This window comes from Epinephelus lanceolatus, chromosome 23, assembly GCF_041903045.1.
Source record: "Epinephelus lanceolatus isolate andai-2023 chromosome 23, ASM4190304v1, whole genome shotgun sequence".
Taxonomy (NCBI): Eukaryota; Metazoa; Chordata; class Actinopteri; order Perciformes; family Serranidae; genus Epinephelus; species Epinephelus lanceolatus.
Genome location: NC_135756.1, coordinates 14,177,135 through 14,193,604, shown reverse-complemented (window position 1 = coordinate 14,193,604; position 16,470 = coordinate 14,177,135). Strand labels below are relative to the sequence as shown.

Here is a 16,470-nt window from a genome sequence, read left to right as displayed (position 1 = left end):
GTTGGGGTTAAAAACACATTTAGGATATGTGCATGTTCACTGTCATGGTTAAATTATGCCAACACATATGCATACCAAGTTATACAATCATAATAACACATACTACACATTCAAACACAGTCTCTTTGGTAAGTCTGCTACATGAAATGTCTGCACAGGCCACCCACGCCTCTCTGACATGCATTGGTAAACCCCTGTCCCATTACCATGCATTATACATAGGCCTGTCTCTTAAGTCCCATAAATGTAAAAGCTTCCCTTGAAATAGAAGAAGTTACACTGCTGTGTTGTCACAGTGACGTTTTACCCACGTAGAGACATTTACTTATTTTCGAATGTAGTAGTAGAAATCATGTCGCAGGAAACCGTCATTATGTGTATTCTTAAGAACTAACAATTTGTTTTTAACTTTGTCTTACAGAAAGAATGGCTTTGCCTCAACTGCCAGACCCAAAGAGCCATGTCAGGCCAGCTGGGAGACGTGCCACCTCCAGCCATGGCTTCCCCAAAGAAGCAACCACCTACTCCTGCTCCTTCTCCTGCTCCCTCTTCCACCCCTGCCCCCGCTGCTGTAGATAGCAAACCTATAGTAGAAGCAGCAGACCTAACCCCATCAACTCCTGATACCAAGGTAGTGCCCGAAACCATTCCTACACCTGATAGTGCATTAACTTCACCTCCTCCCGATGCCCCTCTCTCTGTTAGCACTCCTCCTCCTGATAGCACCCATCAGGAAACACCACAGTCAGAAGAACAAACACAACCACTCGCAGCCGAACCGGTGTCTGAGCCTGTAATTCACCCTGAACAACCTTCTCAAATTTCAGAGAGTGTAGCTGAGAGTATCCCTGCAATCCCAGCAGTTGAGCAAGAGCATAACAGCTCTGAGAAAATAGCAGAGGACCAGTCTCATCCTGAGATAGAGCCATCAGATGCTGATAAACAAAGTGCAACTGTCAGTGAAATCCCAGCAGTTGAGCAACAGCAGAGCAGCTCCGAGAAAGCAGCAGAGGAGCCACCTAATGTCGAGCAACAAGCGCAGAGTGCACCTGTCAGTGAAATCCCAGCAGGTCAGCAACAGAGTGGCTCTGAGAATGCAACAGAGGAACCTTCTCCCTCTGTAGAAAGTGAGACGCAAAATCTATTGACTAATACAGGTTTAGACAAGCCAACAGTCCCCGCTGAGGTAGAAACAGAGCCAAATCCCAAGATTACCCAGAGTGAGGCTGCAGCTCCCCTGACAGTTGACAACACAGTGGAGCCTGCTCCAGAAAAGCTTTCAGAAGAGACAACTAATTCAGTTGAGCCAAAAGCCGCCTCGATCCCAGATGCAGTCTCACAGGAAGTTCCTGTTCAGGTTGATCCAAAGCCAGATTCTTCACCTACAAATGCTAATGAGGAGAAAATAACAGAAGTAGAAATTGCTAAGCCAAGTGAAGAACCACAGATAGACGAAGCTACTGCTGCAGATCAAGCTCCATCAGATATGGTAGACGCAGCTATTAATGTGGAGCAAACAGACAACACTTCAAAACCTGAGGCTGACAGTGTAGCACCTGAGGTAAAAAATGAAGTACCTGCAGAAATAAAGGCAGAACCAGAACCTATATTAGAGAAGCCAGTATCCAAAGAAGATGCTACTCCTTCTGCAGTTGCAGAAAATTCAGCTCCTGTTGACAATGTTGAGATACCTAAACCTGATGAGACTCAGCAAGACTTAAAACCAGAGCCAGAAAAATGTGCAGCATCTGAAAGTTATGCAGTAGTGTCAGAAAACAAACATCCTGTCTCAGCTTCAGACGAGGAAAGTCAGGCTAACAAAGTCGAAAACAAACCCATAGAAAAAGAGGAGAAGCCGCTTGACCCAGCAGATAAGTCACCTCCTGTTGCTCCTGTTGATGGAGAAACCAAAGCTGTAGAGGAAGCAAAAGAGAACATTGAAAAAGGTATTACTGCAGGAGAAACAGCTAAGGAGCAAGTACCTGATGAGGAACAACCAGCTAAGATGGAAACAGTGAGGGATGCTGCTGAGGAAAAAAATACTGAGGAGAAAGCTGTTGAAAAAGAAACCATTGAGGTGGTAGGAAGTGAGAATAAATCATCTAATGACAAAGCCTTTGAAGAGGAGGGAGCTCAGAAGAATGAAGCAGCAGAAAGGGCTACTGAGGTAAAAGCTGATGAAGGGAAAGCTTTAGAAGAAGAAGCAACTGAACAGATAATAGTTGAAAAAGCAAGTGAGGTGAAAACTCTGGAGGAGAAGGTTGTTAAAGCTGAATCAGGTCCAGCACCTTCCTCTACTGAAACAGAGAACGTCTGCCCTCTAATAGAGCAGAAAGAGTCAGAAATGGCAAGTGAGTCAGCTCTGACTGTCGCTGAAGAAATCCCAAAAGAAGAGATCCTAATAAATAAAGAGATAGAATCAGAAACAAAGTGTGAGCCATCACCTGCTAAAGAAAGCCTTAGTGGGACAGTGTCATTGCCTGAGAAGTCAGAGGAGAAAGAAAAACCTGTGGTTGAAGCAGAGATCATAGCTCAGGAAGAGGAAAAGCAGACACCTGTAGATACAACGTTAAAAGCAGATGATAAATCTGAGAAGGCTGTGGTTACATCTATTCCCCCAACTCCTGATTCTAAAGGGCAAGAAACCGACAGTGTTGAGCCATCAGTGCAAAACGTAGAGATGGTGTCATCCTCAGCTGTCATTAGCGAGACACATGTCAGAGACGCAACCTGTGAGGAGAAAGTCATTCAAGATGAGACGGAAGCCGGCTCACAAAATACAAACAGTATTGCTGAAAATCAACATGAAGCAGGGAGGGAGACATTAGCTCTGACAGGCAGTGATGAGAAACCACTGGAGAAAGTTTCAGAGCAAAAGGTGTCAATTAAAGAGGAGGAAGGCAAACTTGACAAAAGAGAGGTTGAGTCACAACCTCCTGCTGGAAACACCCAGGAACTTATTTCAGTATCAGAGACGAGCACAGCCTGTGACAAAGATGGCACTGCAGAGTTTGATGTAGAAAAGCACACAGTATCAAAGAACGATGAAGTATTAGAGACGGCTTTGGAAAATGGAGGTGTGTCTGTGTCAGTAGCTTCAGTCCCTGTAGCAGAACCTGAAATCCCAGTAGTAAGTGAGCAGGACAAAGGCCCAGCGGAGAATACGAACAGTGAGGAGAAAAAGGAGGCTCTGGGAAAGCCCAGTGATGAAGACGCAGTCGTTGAGGTGATCATAGTGTTTAGCACAAGTAGAGGTAGATTTTATGATTATCTTTGCACATTGTTTACTTAAATACGTTCAGATACATGTGGAGGTCAGTTATATGGAAATGGCTGAATGTAACATTGCACCATATTGAAATTAATATCTCAACACTGCATTATACAGCAGTACATTTAGATTACAGACTGCATGTATCACATTCTTGAAGAGTGAAAGCTGGCTAAATAAATTAAATTGTGATTCTGTACACACTGGCAACTTCAGTGATTATCTAAAAAGCATTTGAAAATACCTAAGATGTCCATCCTCCACGCCAAGGTAAATACTCAGTACTTGAACTTAGTCCAAAAAAGAAATTTACTAAATTAAAGACCGTCTCAAACTTGACAGCATTAACAATCCAGGAGGATCCCTCTCTAATTCCTGTTGGAGTGTTTGTTAATGCAGTAGCTGACAGGAAGTAAACAGGGACCAAAGCTGTTCCCATAGCAACAGAGTAGCAGTGAAACAGTCTATTGATCAAATCACAATGACTGTTTACAATCATTTCCAGGTGATTCTGGTCTGTACTTCGCAGAAGGAAACGCCATGATGTTGCGCTAAAAACATCACTTTTTAATGATACTCGTTACCTGGAGAGGTTGGAAAAAGATAAACATTTCTTCCCTGTTCCAAAACCAAAATCAAACCCTGAAAAGTGTAGTGTTAGCTAGATAGCTACTGAAGATATAGCCTACTGAATGTATACACATGCTGCTTTTGCTTTTTAATGATTATAACAGTGAAACAAAGACCGACCCTGCTGTACAGGAACCAGTGAAGGGAAGCAGGGAAACTTTGCTGATATTCAACCAGCTGTGTGGCATCGCATTAGTGCAGACGAACGTTGAATCATCACAAAGGGGCAGGGTTTAGTGAAAGGTTAATTGATTTTAAACGCAGAGATATGTGAAATCGGCATACTTGTTTATTTCCATTGCCATTTTCAATCCTAGCTGTAAAATTTAAAGCTACATAGGTAAACATGTTGGTCCAACCAATCTGATGTTTCTGCTGCGCTTATTTTATGTACTGTGTTGCTTTGTTAGTGTCTTTGATAAACCAACTCTACCAACATAGAAGCTAGGCAAGGTATTGCATTGGGGGCTGCAGAAAAATATATTTTAGCCAACTGAAAAAATTACTTTAGACACACTACATTTAGAATATTTCCTCCACTGTACCTTACCCAGTGACTAATCGAGGCTGTGGTAGACCTGCAACTTCTGTGAAGTCAAATTATTGTTTTTGTCACTGGAGTCTGATGGTTTTGAGAAAACAGCTTCAGTTACCCGTTGGAAAGAACTGTGTGACAGCAAGGTAAAGGGGTGAAAATATTCCAAATATAGTGTACACTTAAACTGATACTGATTTTTCCAGGTAGCCATTTTTTAGGTTGCTAAAAATTAATCAATGACGGAAGTGCTGTTTCATTTTATGTACGTGATGCGGGGATTTTCTACCAGGTTATTGTAAAGAAATATTGTGATTCTGTCTATACCAAATTGATTTGGTTTTGCTGTCATTACTATTTCTTTCAGGTATTGGAAAAATACAGTTTTTGTAACAAATTAATGGAGCTCTAGAAAGCATATTTCCATTTCCATTTGGTATTCCTCAAGAATTCATATGCACCTACATGGTTCACATGTAATGAGGTCAAAAATCCCAGTTTATATATTCCAGTTTTTTTAGTGTAGTGTCTGAGTAAAAATAATAATTGTGCCTTATTTCAATCCAACAGGTGAAAACAGTGGAGACCTTGAAAGAACCTGGAGAGAAAGAAATGGCTGCCAAGGACAGCAGTCCCACCAGCCCATCAGACCTAGCCAAGCTGGAAAGCACAGTCCTTCCCATTCTTGAGGCCCAGGCAATCACGCAACCAAAGGATGACGAGGAGAAACTAACAGACACTCTAAAGAAGAGACGTAAATTAGAGGTGCTTCCTCTCTCACCTGACTCACCCAGCTCAGAAGATGACAGAGAACTTACTGAGAAAAATGCCAAAGGTACCACAAAGAAAAAGCTCCTTGTACCCATGGATATCAGGGCAGATTCTCTGGATGATAGCAGTGAAAGCTTTGGAAAAGAGAGCCCAATGTCTGGGGATGATGAGGAATTTATCCGAAAACAGATAATGGAAATGAGTGAGAATGAGGATGCTTCCCCGTCTGATGAGGAAAACCTAGTCCGGCGCAAGATCAGAGAGAATGAGAAAAAGCAAATGGAACAGAAGACAACAGAAGCTGTAGAGAAGAGTACATCAGGAAAAGGCAGGCGACTTACTAAGAAAAGCACTATAAGTCCAGATGATGAAGAAGATAAGCTACTCCACGGCTCACAGGATAAACCTGATTTACAGAAAGAGGAGGGACAAGAACCAAAACAAGAGGAGCATCAGAGTGGTACTGCAGTTCGCAAATTCCAAACTATGGAGCTAAATTCAACCAGCAGCCCTATGCGTATACCTAATGATGATGGAGAGCCTGAAATGGAAAGCCTCACAGACTCTCCAGACGATCGTTCGAGAGGTGAGGGATCATCCAGTCTACATGCATCCAGTTTCACTCCTGGTACATCCCCAACATCCCTCTCATCACTGGATGAAGACAGTGACAGTAGTAGTCCCAGCCATATCCGTTCTGGTGAGGGTAAACAACACAGAAAAGCCAAACATAGACAGCCTGGTCAAATGTTACCAACTATTGAAGACTCCTCAGAGGAAGAAGAGTTAAGAGAAGAAGAGGAGCTGCTTAAGGAGCAAGAAAAACAAAAGGGCTCTGGGAAAAAATCCAAGAAAGACAAAGATGAGATTCGTGCCCAGAGGAGGCGAGAGCATCCAAAGACACCACCAAGCAACCTATCCCCCATTGAAGATGCCTCACCAACTGAGGAATTGAGGCAAGAAGCTGAGATGGAAGAAATCAGACGATCCTCCTGCTCTGATTTCTCCCCTAGTATTGAATCAGACCCTGAGGGATTTGAAATCCATGCCTCAAAGATTGCAGCAGTTCAGAAAACATATCAACTGCCTGTATCAGTATCTCTTCACTCCCCGACAGATGATCAAAATACTGATAAACCACAGAAAAAACCTCTCAAATCTGCTGATGAGGCTTATGAGGAAATAATGCTGAAGGTTAAGTCTCCGACACTCGACAAAGGCGAGATTCAGCCGGGCAAAGAGTCCCTTTATGGAGGCATGCTCATTGAAGACTATGCCTATGCATCTCTTATTGATAATACAACAGCTGATCAAGCGGAACCAGAGAAGATTGTTGTTCCTGCTCAGCCCAAAAAACTAAGATCACCAGATGAGGTTTATGAAGACATGATAAAGAAGAGGAAGGAATTCATGCAGCTTGAGCAGGAATATCAAAATATGCAGCCAACAAAGGAAAGTGCTACCCCAAAAATTGTGTTTCAACCTGCTGAGAATATCGTCTCCAAAAGCAGCACAGTAACATTAGGCAAAGATGGGAAACCATTGTTGGATGCTGAAACTGCCTATGAAGAGCTAATTAAAAGAGTGCTCACTCCTGGAACAAGTCCAACACAGCAGGAGCCAGATGTAGAAGCCACTGCTTCTAAAAGGGCACTCCATCCCATTCCAGACTTAAAGGTGACACAGTGCTCTTCAGGAGAACTATCTTCTGATGACGAGAGTGTGATTAAAAAGGAAGAGGATACAGTCACAGTATCAGACACAACATCAGTGATGGAAACTGAGCCTGTGACAGTGGTTGCCGAGCCCCCTCCATCATCAACATCTGATCAGCAACCTCACACAACAATCGCAGAATCCCAGGCTGATATTGTGGACTTATCTAGTGCACTCCCAAGAACATCAGCCCCTGTGATTGCCAGTGTATCACCCTTGCCCACAGTCCCTCAGTACACACCCAGTATTCCCAGCGTGGTGTCAACTGCCCCACCTATACCCCCCAAGCCAAGTGTCCTGCGTAGGGCTAATTCTCAGGAAAAAACAGAAGTACCTGTTGCACCACCACTGCCTCCTCCCACCCCACCAAAACCTACTGTTTTCCCCAGGAAAGCTCCAATTCCACTTCCACCTCAGGCTTCAGTAACTCCAGTCAGGCCAGAGACAGCAGCTATGACCGCAGCCCAGGGACCATCTACAAGACAAACAGTTACACCAATGTACAAGCCTCATGTTCCCCCTCCTGTTGCCCCAAAGCCAACCATTCATGCAGGGATTGGAGATGGTCACCGACCAGGACATGGTGTTAAACCACCAATTGCACCAAAGCCTGGGTCACAGCCTTCTTCACCTGCCCATGCCCCACATCCACCAAGACCCACTGTACTTCCCACTGGTCCTAGTGACAATGTCCTGAATCTGAGCCCTTCTTCTGAGAGCAAGCCATTTCAACCGTCACCAAAGTCTCCTTCTTCTCCAAGATATGCCAGCAATCTTCGTGACACGTATGTCGTCATCACACTGCCATCTCAGCCCAGCTCTCCAGTAGACACTGTCTCAACTCAAGCTCCCTCCAGCCCTGGCCCGGCATCGCCTTCACGTCAAGCTCAGCCCCAAAGTTATCACCAACCACAGCCTCAACCTCAATCATATCCACAGCAGCACCCACAACCAACCCCTCCTACAACAACCAGGGTGCCTCTGGCATACACACGAGTCACAGAATCCATTGAAAGTCAAGAGATTTGTGGCCCAGAAAAACATGTGTCTAGCTCTTGTCACATAATTGAGGCTATATCTGCCTCGGCACAGCCACCTGTTGTTATGCCTAACCTGATCTCTCAAGTGGTCACCACTGAAGTTCAAAGGACCACCGTCTCTGTTGTTCATGAAAGGACACCACCACCAGTGCCAGCTCCAAGGGCAAATGGTGTCCCAATCTCTATGGAGAAACCTAAGCCTCATTTGCCAGCACAGAATGGACAGGCTGTTCAACCTTCTGAGGTGGTAGATCTTAGGACTATGAAGGTGGACCCAGGATCAGACATGAATGGTGTGGATCTGTCTGCTGGCCCAGACCCAAGACGTCAGTCTTTTGCAACTGATGTCAGTCGTCAGAACAGTGCAGTGCAGTCACCTGTGGTCAACCTCAGTGCTGAATCGTCTACTGTTTCTATAATGACTGATAGTATCACCATTGTGACCTGTTCTGCCACAATCCAGCAATGTGACAATTTAGACACCGCTCAAGTATCCTCAGTGCCCCTTCAGCTAACAAAAAACAAAGCATTTGAGCCTGTTTCTCAAATTATATATCGGCCCATAGACTCTCAGCCCTCCACTAATGCCGGTACAGAGATTCCTATTAACCTCTCAGTTGGATCAAGCACAGGTATAGGAACTTTCCAGACTATCCCTGTCACTATTGCACCCACTTCTGTTGCAAATTGTGTTGCCAATGGATTAACTACGGGTACAACCACAGTGGCAGGAGCTGTTGACCTTAGCACAACAAAACCATTCAACACTGTGGTATCAGTGGATGCTGCTTCTGCAGAGGTGGTCACAGCTGTCATCACAGATGATGATGGCAAACCAGTTGATCTGACTGCAGGAAAAAGAGCTGTATGCTGTGATGTTGTGTACAAGCTCCCATTTGCAGGAGTCTGCACTACTCAGCAACCTACCACACCCCTGCCTGAAGACCGCTTTGGATATCGTGATGACCATTACCAGTATGACCGATCACCTTACGGCATGAGAGGGTTTGGTGGAATTAAACCGTCAATGTCAGACACTAACCTAGCAGAAGCTGGTCTGTTCTTTTACAAGAGTAAGAACAGCTATAATTTCAGTGGCACCACAGAGGGTGCAGTAGATCTTACCGCTGCAAAGATTTCTGATGCAGGTCAGTGGAGTGACATTGCAGACCTGTCACTTAAATGTCACTTTGAACTGCCTCAACTCATTCTTGGCTAACGTGGCATTTTTGTTTGTTTTTGCTTTTCTTTTTGTTTTGCATGGACACTTCATTTTTTGTTCTTTTTTTTGCCCTTTCATCGTAATACATTTTGCATGTGCCTGCATGCTATTACTGTACATCTTGTTTATACTTGTTGCACTTATCAACATTGGAGGGTTTTTTTCCCTTTTCCACCTTTTTTCATTATTTGGATAAGGCATGGCTTGCTTCAACATTGAATAAGTCTGCATTATTTGGACTCAACTGATATTTTTTGACTTTGACAGGTGAAGCTGTTGACTACTCCAAGAAAGGGACTTACGCAGGAATGACAATTCCACCCTATTCCCAATCCAGAGTCACAAGTGCTGTTGGTACACTCTTTGGTACAAGCAGCGTCTTGAGGTCATCAAATGGGGTGGTCTATTCCTCTGTTGCAGCACCAATCCCATCTACGTATGCCATTACCACCCAGCCTGGATCCATATTTAGTACAACATACAACACTCTGTCAGGTATGCATACCAGCGACACCATGCCTTCCTTGTCCAACCTCCAGAATTTGCCACTAACACGGTCCCATAGTTTCCTGTCCACCATCTCCACTACCGCACCAGAAGAACAAGGAGATGCCCCACTCAATCTGGAGATCTCTAGAGGGGGTACTACTACTGCTGGTGCCGCTACAGCAACAACCTCTTTATCCCTTGACACCTACACTGATGCATCCCTGGAGGCTATAGCTGCGTCACTAGAAGCTCTGTCTTCACCCATGGTTCCTGGGGATGGCCAGTATCAGGCAGAGCGTGAGAGGCTAGAGATGGAGAAACTCAAGCAACAGCGCCTAGCTGAGGAATTAGAGTGGGAGCGCCAAGAGATTCAGCGGTTCCGAGAGCAAGAACAGCTCTTGGTGCAGAAGGAACTGGAGGAGCTGCAGGCCATGAAGCAGCAGATCCTGTCCCAGCAAGAAGAAGAAAGACAGGCTCACCTTATGATGCAGAAAGAAACCTATGCCCAGCAACAACAGCAGCTTGAGCAGATTCAGAGACTCCAAGAGCAGCTGCGCATGCAACTGGAAGAGCAGAAGCTTCGTCAGATGTACCCAAGTGGGGACTTACCAGGACATGGTGTGCAGGAGGCAGTTGTCCTAGGACCTGATGGCACAGTGCTGTCCCGAAAGATCACGGATAGTGGGTGCCAGACAGATGAAGAGGATGAGACGGTCAGCAAAGCTTACACAGCAGGACGAAAAAAGAGAAGTGCTAAAAAGAGCGTTGACAGCTGTGTACAGACTGACGATGAGGACCAAGATGAATGGGAGGCTCAGACCAGAAGCCGACAAAGCCGACCACGCACCGCCAGGGGTGATAGGGGTGGGCAGTCAGAGATGTCTCTTCAAGCCCACACTGAGATTTCTATACAAACTGATACAGAGGGGAACATTAGAATGGACACCAGGATGGAGCTGTCTGACTCTGAGAGGACTTCACCAAAGAAACGACCTACCCCCTTAGAAATAGGCCAGTCTCCTAACCTCAAAGTTGAGTCCTCAATGCTTCAAGCCCCACCTAAATCTCCCAAAGTGCTCTATTCCCCCATATCCCCCTGCATATCCCCTAGCAAATCCCTTGAGTTTGTGTCCTATGACAAATCACTGGGTGATACAAGCCCACAAAAGCTAAGAGGAGGTACAGATCCATCAAAAGCCTCTCCAGCAAGTCCAAGGGGACCAAAAGCCATGCAGAGATCTATGTCTGACCCTAAGCCCATGAGTCCAACAGGAGAAGAAAGGGCAACATCTGGCACCCAGTGTGGTGATAGTTATACTGTGAGTACTACATGTATCACTTTACATGACATAAATACATGAAAGAACATGGGTGCTGGCTAGCAAAAACACAAATATGGGTTTATTTTAACTGGAAGATGATAAGAATGTTATCTGTGTTTAAACTAGTCTTTTGGTTAATAATGTGCAAAACTAATTTAGATGTTTCTGGAGACGTATTTCCATCTTCAGTCCAGTTTTCACAAAATACGAGCAGGCAGCAGCTCTAATGATGGCAGTGTTTCTCAGATTAGGTTTGTTTTGTACAGAGGCCAAGAATTGCAATGCCAAATATTATTTATTTAATGCAATTATCTTGAGATAATTATTTTGTTATTTCAAGAAAATGAGGCTTGTTATCTCGTGATAATGAGATAATAACCCATTATCATGAGAAAACAAAAGGTTGTTTATTAATATTATTTATTTTATTTTGCATTAGATAGTCTTTATTACCAATACCGTCTGTTGCGATCACTATTATCAATAATAGGTACTCCTTGATCTTACCCTGTGACCTTAAATCAGTTGCTACAGTTCCCACCTCTGCATACTGGCATGCCACCCCTAATCTCTGATAAACATTTTAAGAAGCCTAATAAGGGGAAAAGACATTTTTGTAATTATCTCATTACCTAGAGATAACAGAGCTTGTTCTATTGAGATGACAGAATAAACAACCTTTTGTTTTCTTGGGATAACTGGATAACAAAGCGTGTTTTCTTAAGATAATACATTAATTAACCTGTTATCTTGAAATAATGGCATTAAAAAAAGTGGCAGCACGGCAATTCTTAGCCTTTGAATTTGACTGTTTTACTCATACATGAGTAAATATTTGTCTGTTTCAAACATGAAACAAGACAAAAACACCTTATTCCTCATAGAAATTCAGTTTTCAGATAATTGTCCTGTGAAATAATACATTCCAAGAATCACTGCTCCATGTAAAACTAATGGTTAGTCAAGCGTCTTGCAACACAAATGAAACCATTCTTTGTCATGTCATGCTCATGTAGCGCAAGTGACATGATGTCTCAATGGTTAGTTATCCTGCCCCACAGCAAGAGTTTGCATGTTCTCTCCATGTTTGCATGAAGAAGCTTGAACACCACACTGTCACTTGGTATACTGCTGCTATTTTCTTCACCACACAGCCAGCCTTAGAAGTAGTGTATTACATTATGCATCCTTACTTTATTGTGTGTAACGTAAACAAAACAAGCAAGCTGTTATTTCATTTTGTTTGTGGATATACAGAGGGAAAAGTATACACAAAGGGAAGTATATGAAACAACTGAATAGGTTACATATACCCACTTAGGTATCCATGTTGCTCCTGGCCCTCATGGAATATGGAAGTCAGTTTTCTGCCTGGGCAATTCACTGGTGAGAATCTCATACATAAAAGGATGGGAAATGAGCTGAGCTTGCAGAAAAAATACTGAGCTGTCAGAGATCCACAGAGGCTTAATGTGAATAAATTACTTTTTTAAACCAAACTTAGGCATGTGCAATTTAGTGAGTAGTGGGTAACTTTTAGGGGCAGGAATACATATTCTACTGGGATGCACAAAAGGTGTGTTTTGCAATAACCTTTCATACACTCAAAAACACCATGGTCATATCCTAATTTATAGTCATGGCTTTAGTTGATGCCCTTAGCAGTCATCTCAGGTTAATTTTATCTGAGTAATGTGGTTCAGAGAAAGCCATTTTTCAAATTCTTTGGAACACATAACCAGCTGCCTCATTTATTTTGAGGATTAAGAAACCTGTTTGAATTCCTAATCAGTTTTTTGTTTACTCCTCCTACAGGGGAAAAGCTCAGGTGGCACACCAACAGGCACTCAAAAGAAGGTGAAGAGAACTCTCCCCAATCCACCATCAGAGGATGAGTCAACAACGACTGGCCAGACGGCATACAGCACTGGCTCGGCCCGCAGAAGAATGTGCCGCAATTCCAACATGGCACGTGCCAAGATCCTGCAAGACATTGATCGTGAGCTAGATCTGGTGGAGCGTGAGTCTTCCAAGCTCCGCAAAAGACAAGCAGAGTTAGATGAGGAAGAGAAAGAGATTGATGCCAAGCTTAGGTACTTGGAGATGGGTATTAATCGTAGAAAAGATGTGCTGCTGAAGGAAAGAGAGAAGAGGGAAAGGGCCTATTTACAGAGTGTTGCAGAGGACAGAGACTACATGTCGGACAGTGAGGTTAGTAACATCCGAGAGACAAGAGGTGGGCTTGGAGCTGGTGAAGATGAAGAGATTGAAGGTCATGGTCTTGAACGTCCCAGGACAGCTCCCCAGTCAGAACTGGATGACTTTGTCCCACCTCAAACCAAGCATGAGTATGGAAAATACTCCCAGTACCAATACAATCAAAGCCAATACCAGCAGTCTCTCTACCAACCTACCCAGTCCTACCAATCTCATTCTCTTTACTCCTCTGTCCCATCGCTCACTAGCTCCCAGCAGCAGAGTTACCACCAGATGCTCCTGTTGCAGCAGAAAGCCGCCAGACAAGCCGCCCTCCTCTCAGAGCTGGATGCAACCAAGTATGATGTCATTAGCCGCCAACCTGATCCCACATCATCAGCTTACCTGGGAGTCAAGTATGACAAATATGGCAACCACCTTGACCTCAGAGCCTTGGAAGTGGGAAGTATAGCACGTAGCCCCATGTCAGCTGTCTCCGATTCCTATTACACAGATGTAGATCACCATACACCTCGGAGTTACATGCTGCTGGAAGATGCTGCAGAACTGGCTAAGGGCTCCACAGGTCTGTCTTCATCTTACAGTCTGGCTGAGAGGGAGTTGGCCAAGGCAGAGAAGCTGCTGCGCAGGAGTGCTGCAGATCTGGGGTCTACTGACTATCTGGGATCCACCTCTAGACTCCATACTTTTGGAAAGACCCCTGATGAAGAGGATACAATGGAGGAGCCGTATGAACTGAAACTCCTGAAGCAGCAGCTCAAGCAAGAGTTTAGGAGAAGTACAGGTGGGACAGAAAACTTAGAACAACTGACAGGCCTCTCCCAGCACTACTATACCCCAAGCTCGAGCATCTCTGGTTACTCCCAAAGACACTATCCAAAGACAGACAAGTACAGCATCAGTCGACTTACTCTTGAGAAACAAGCAGCTAAACAACTCCCAGCATCCATGTTGTACCAAAAACACAAGACTCCATTATTAGATCCTAAGATCTCTTCAAAGTATTCTTCTATGACAGACAGCAGAGCTTTGGAGACAGACTATACCAGCTATCTTGGGTCAACCAGTGCATCGGCAAGATCTAGCCGGCTCTCGCAAGATGAGATTACCTTCGGCCTTCGTAAGAATATTGCTGAGCAACAAAAATACCTAGGGTCCACCTTGGGTGCCAACTTGGCTGGGTCACTGAACTTGGGCCAGAGCTTGGGTTTGGACTCTGCCTATCCTAGCGGTAGTCGCTCAAGACCCTCATCCAGGCCCACATCCTGCTATGGCTTGGACCTGTCTATCAAAAGAGACCCCTCAAGCTCCTCACTGAGGCTTAAAGGGGACGGCGAAACATCCGGAGATGTACCCAGCTATCAAACCCCATCTGGTCGCACCAAACCCACCAGCCTTCCCATTGTGCAAAGTGGTCGTGGTCGAATACCCATAGTGGCCCAAAACTCGGAGGAGGAGAGTCCATTGAGCCCTGTAGGGCAGCCTATGGGCATGGCCCGTGCGTCAGCGGGACCTCTGCCACCCATCTCAGCTGATTCAAGGGACCAGTTTGGTTCCTGCTTATCGTTGCAGGACTCCCAGCAGCAACATATCAGGGAAGAGCCAACCAGGGGTAGGGGTTATGTGCTACTGGATGACCTTCAGGGCACCATGTCAGATAGTGAAGGTAAAAAACAGACTTGTCACACTGTCGCTCTTTTCCTTTTTAATATCTCATCCTTGAGAGTGTCTGGTTATGGTTTGTCTTGCTTGCATTCAGTACTAATGTGTGTAATACTTAGGTTTTGTGTGTTTATTCAAAGTCTGCATGTGTCTAACCTTAACTCTGGTGAATGTATCCTCTTTTTGTTTTCTGGTGTCAGTACTTGTGGTCACTTAGTTGAGATATAGTGTGCATGCATGCCTTTGTACACTTCTATGTCTTATAGGGTTTGCTTGAATGTATTTTAATGCATGTACTGTGTTTCCATCTGCATTCCAGATATTGTGTAACACTTTCCTATATTAGTGCACTGCATGACACCGCACAGTCTAACTTTCTGTTACAGCTACATTGTGTGGGAGGTTCCCCTCCTCAAATAGCAATTGCTCACTTGTGGTAGTCTGCATGCTGTCATTTGTAGCTCTTTCAACACTTAAAGATTTTCACGGTCTTTCATTTTCTGCTTGTTAAGCATATAAGGCTTAAAAAATCCTTCACAATTCAGGTCAGATTTTGGAAACTTTCTCCCCCACACAAATGATAAACTGAAAAAGTGCCTCCCCCAGTTACACAATTTACATAATTGGTACAGATATCTCTCAGTTAAACCAGTTCTTTTACTGGTGGTTAGTGTTGCTTTACTTACATAATATTAAAGTGTATAAATATATCTAGGGGTTAAACTGTTATGATACTAAACGATAGGCAAGATGACCCTTACTAAAAGACAATAATTTAAAGGGCTAGCGTGTCGGATTTAGTGCCATCTAGTGTCCAACTGAAATTTCTCCTGTGTGCCATGCATGTGGAGAACTACTGTGGCTAATGCAAAAAAAACAATACGGCCCTATCTTGAGCAAGTGTTTGGTTTGTCCTTTCTGGGTTACTGTAGAAACAACATGGTGGACTCCATGGAGGAGGACCCCCTTCCTATGCAGATATAAGCAAATCATTCTGAGGCAACGAAAAATACAATATTTCTTAGATTTGGGTGATTATACACTAATGAAAACATTGATATGAATATTATATCCCATATTTGTCAATGTATCCCCCTTAATCTTACACAATGGACCTTTAAATCAGGATGCTGTCATACTTTATTGAAATGCATGGTATCTGTTTGCAACAGTTATATGTGTGTAATAAATATACAACTTTAACTTGCATGTCTTGTCGTGAATACTTGCTTGTATGTATTGTGATACATCCATGTCTTTATGTTGCATGGAATACATTTATGCCATATTAACCTTTTTGAACAGTTTATTTAGGGTGTTTTCACATATAGTCCTTTTTAAATGAACCAAACTCAGTCCAATTACAGTGGCGCAAAAAGTGGACCAACAGAAAAGGGACTCAGTTCAGAGGACTCTGTTCTCTTTCTGGTCAACTTCAGCTCTAATGGGGCCTCAGTCCTCTTTCTGTTTCCACTATATATTGACATATGCTGTGTCTCAAATCGCGCACTTCTGTACTTACACTTAGTATTTTGAGTGCATAAGTGCGTTCACACTGAGGAGTACGGAAAAATGCAGTGCACTATGAGTACCCG

At 44.0% G+C, this 16,470-nt stretch overlaps 1 protein-coding gene across 4 annotated transcripts in view; it reads left to right on the top strand.

Annotated features, from left to right (window-relative positions):
• Window positions 1–16,470, top strand: part of pcloa (piccolo presynaptic cytomatrix protein a) — a 90,695-nt gene that overhangs the window by 31,860 nt on the left and 42,365 nt on the right. For all 4 annotated transcript variants that reach the window (XM_033615016.2, XM_078165148.1, XM_078165149.1 and 1 more), the window contains exons 4-7: window positions 422–631; window positions 5,007–9,111; window positions 9,453–10,993; window positions 12,812–14,879. In XM_033615016.2, the coding sequence (XP_033470907.1) occupies window positions 422–631; window positions 5,007–9,111; window positions 9,453–10,993; window positions 12,812–14,879 (7,924 nt within the window). The remainder of the gene's footprint in view (window positions 1–421; window positions 632–5,006; window positions 9,112–9,452; window positions 10,994–12,811; window positions 14,880–16,470) is intronic.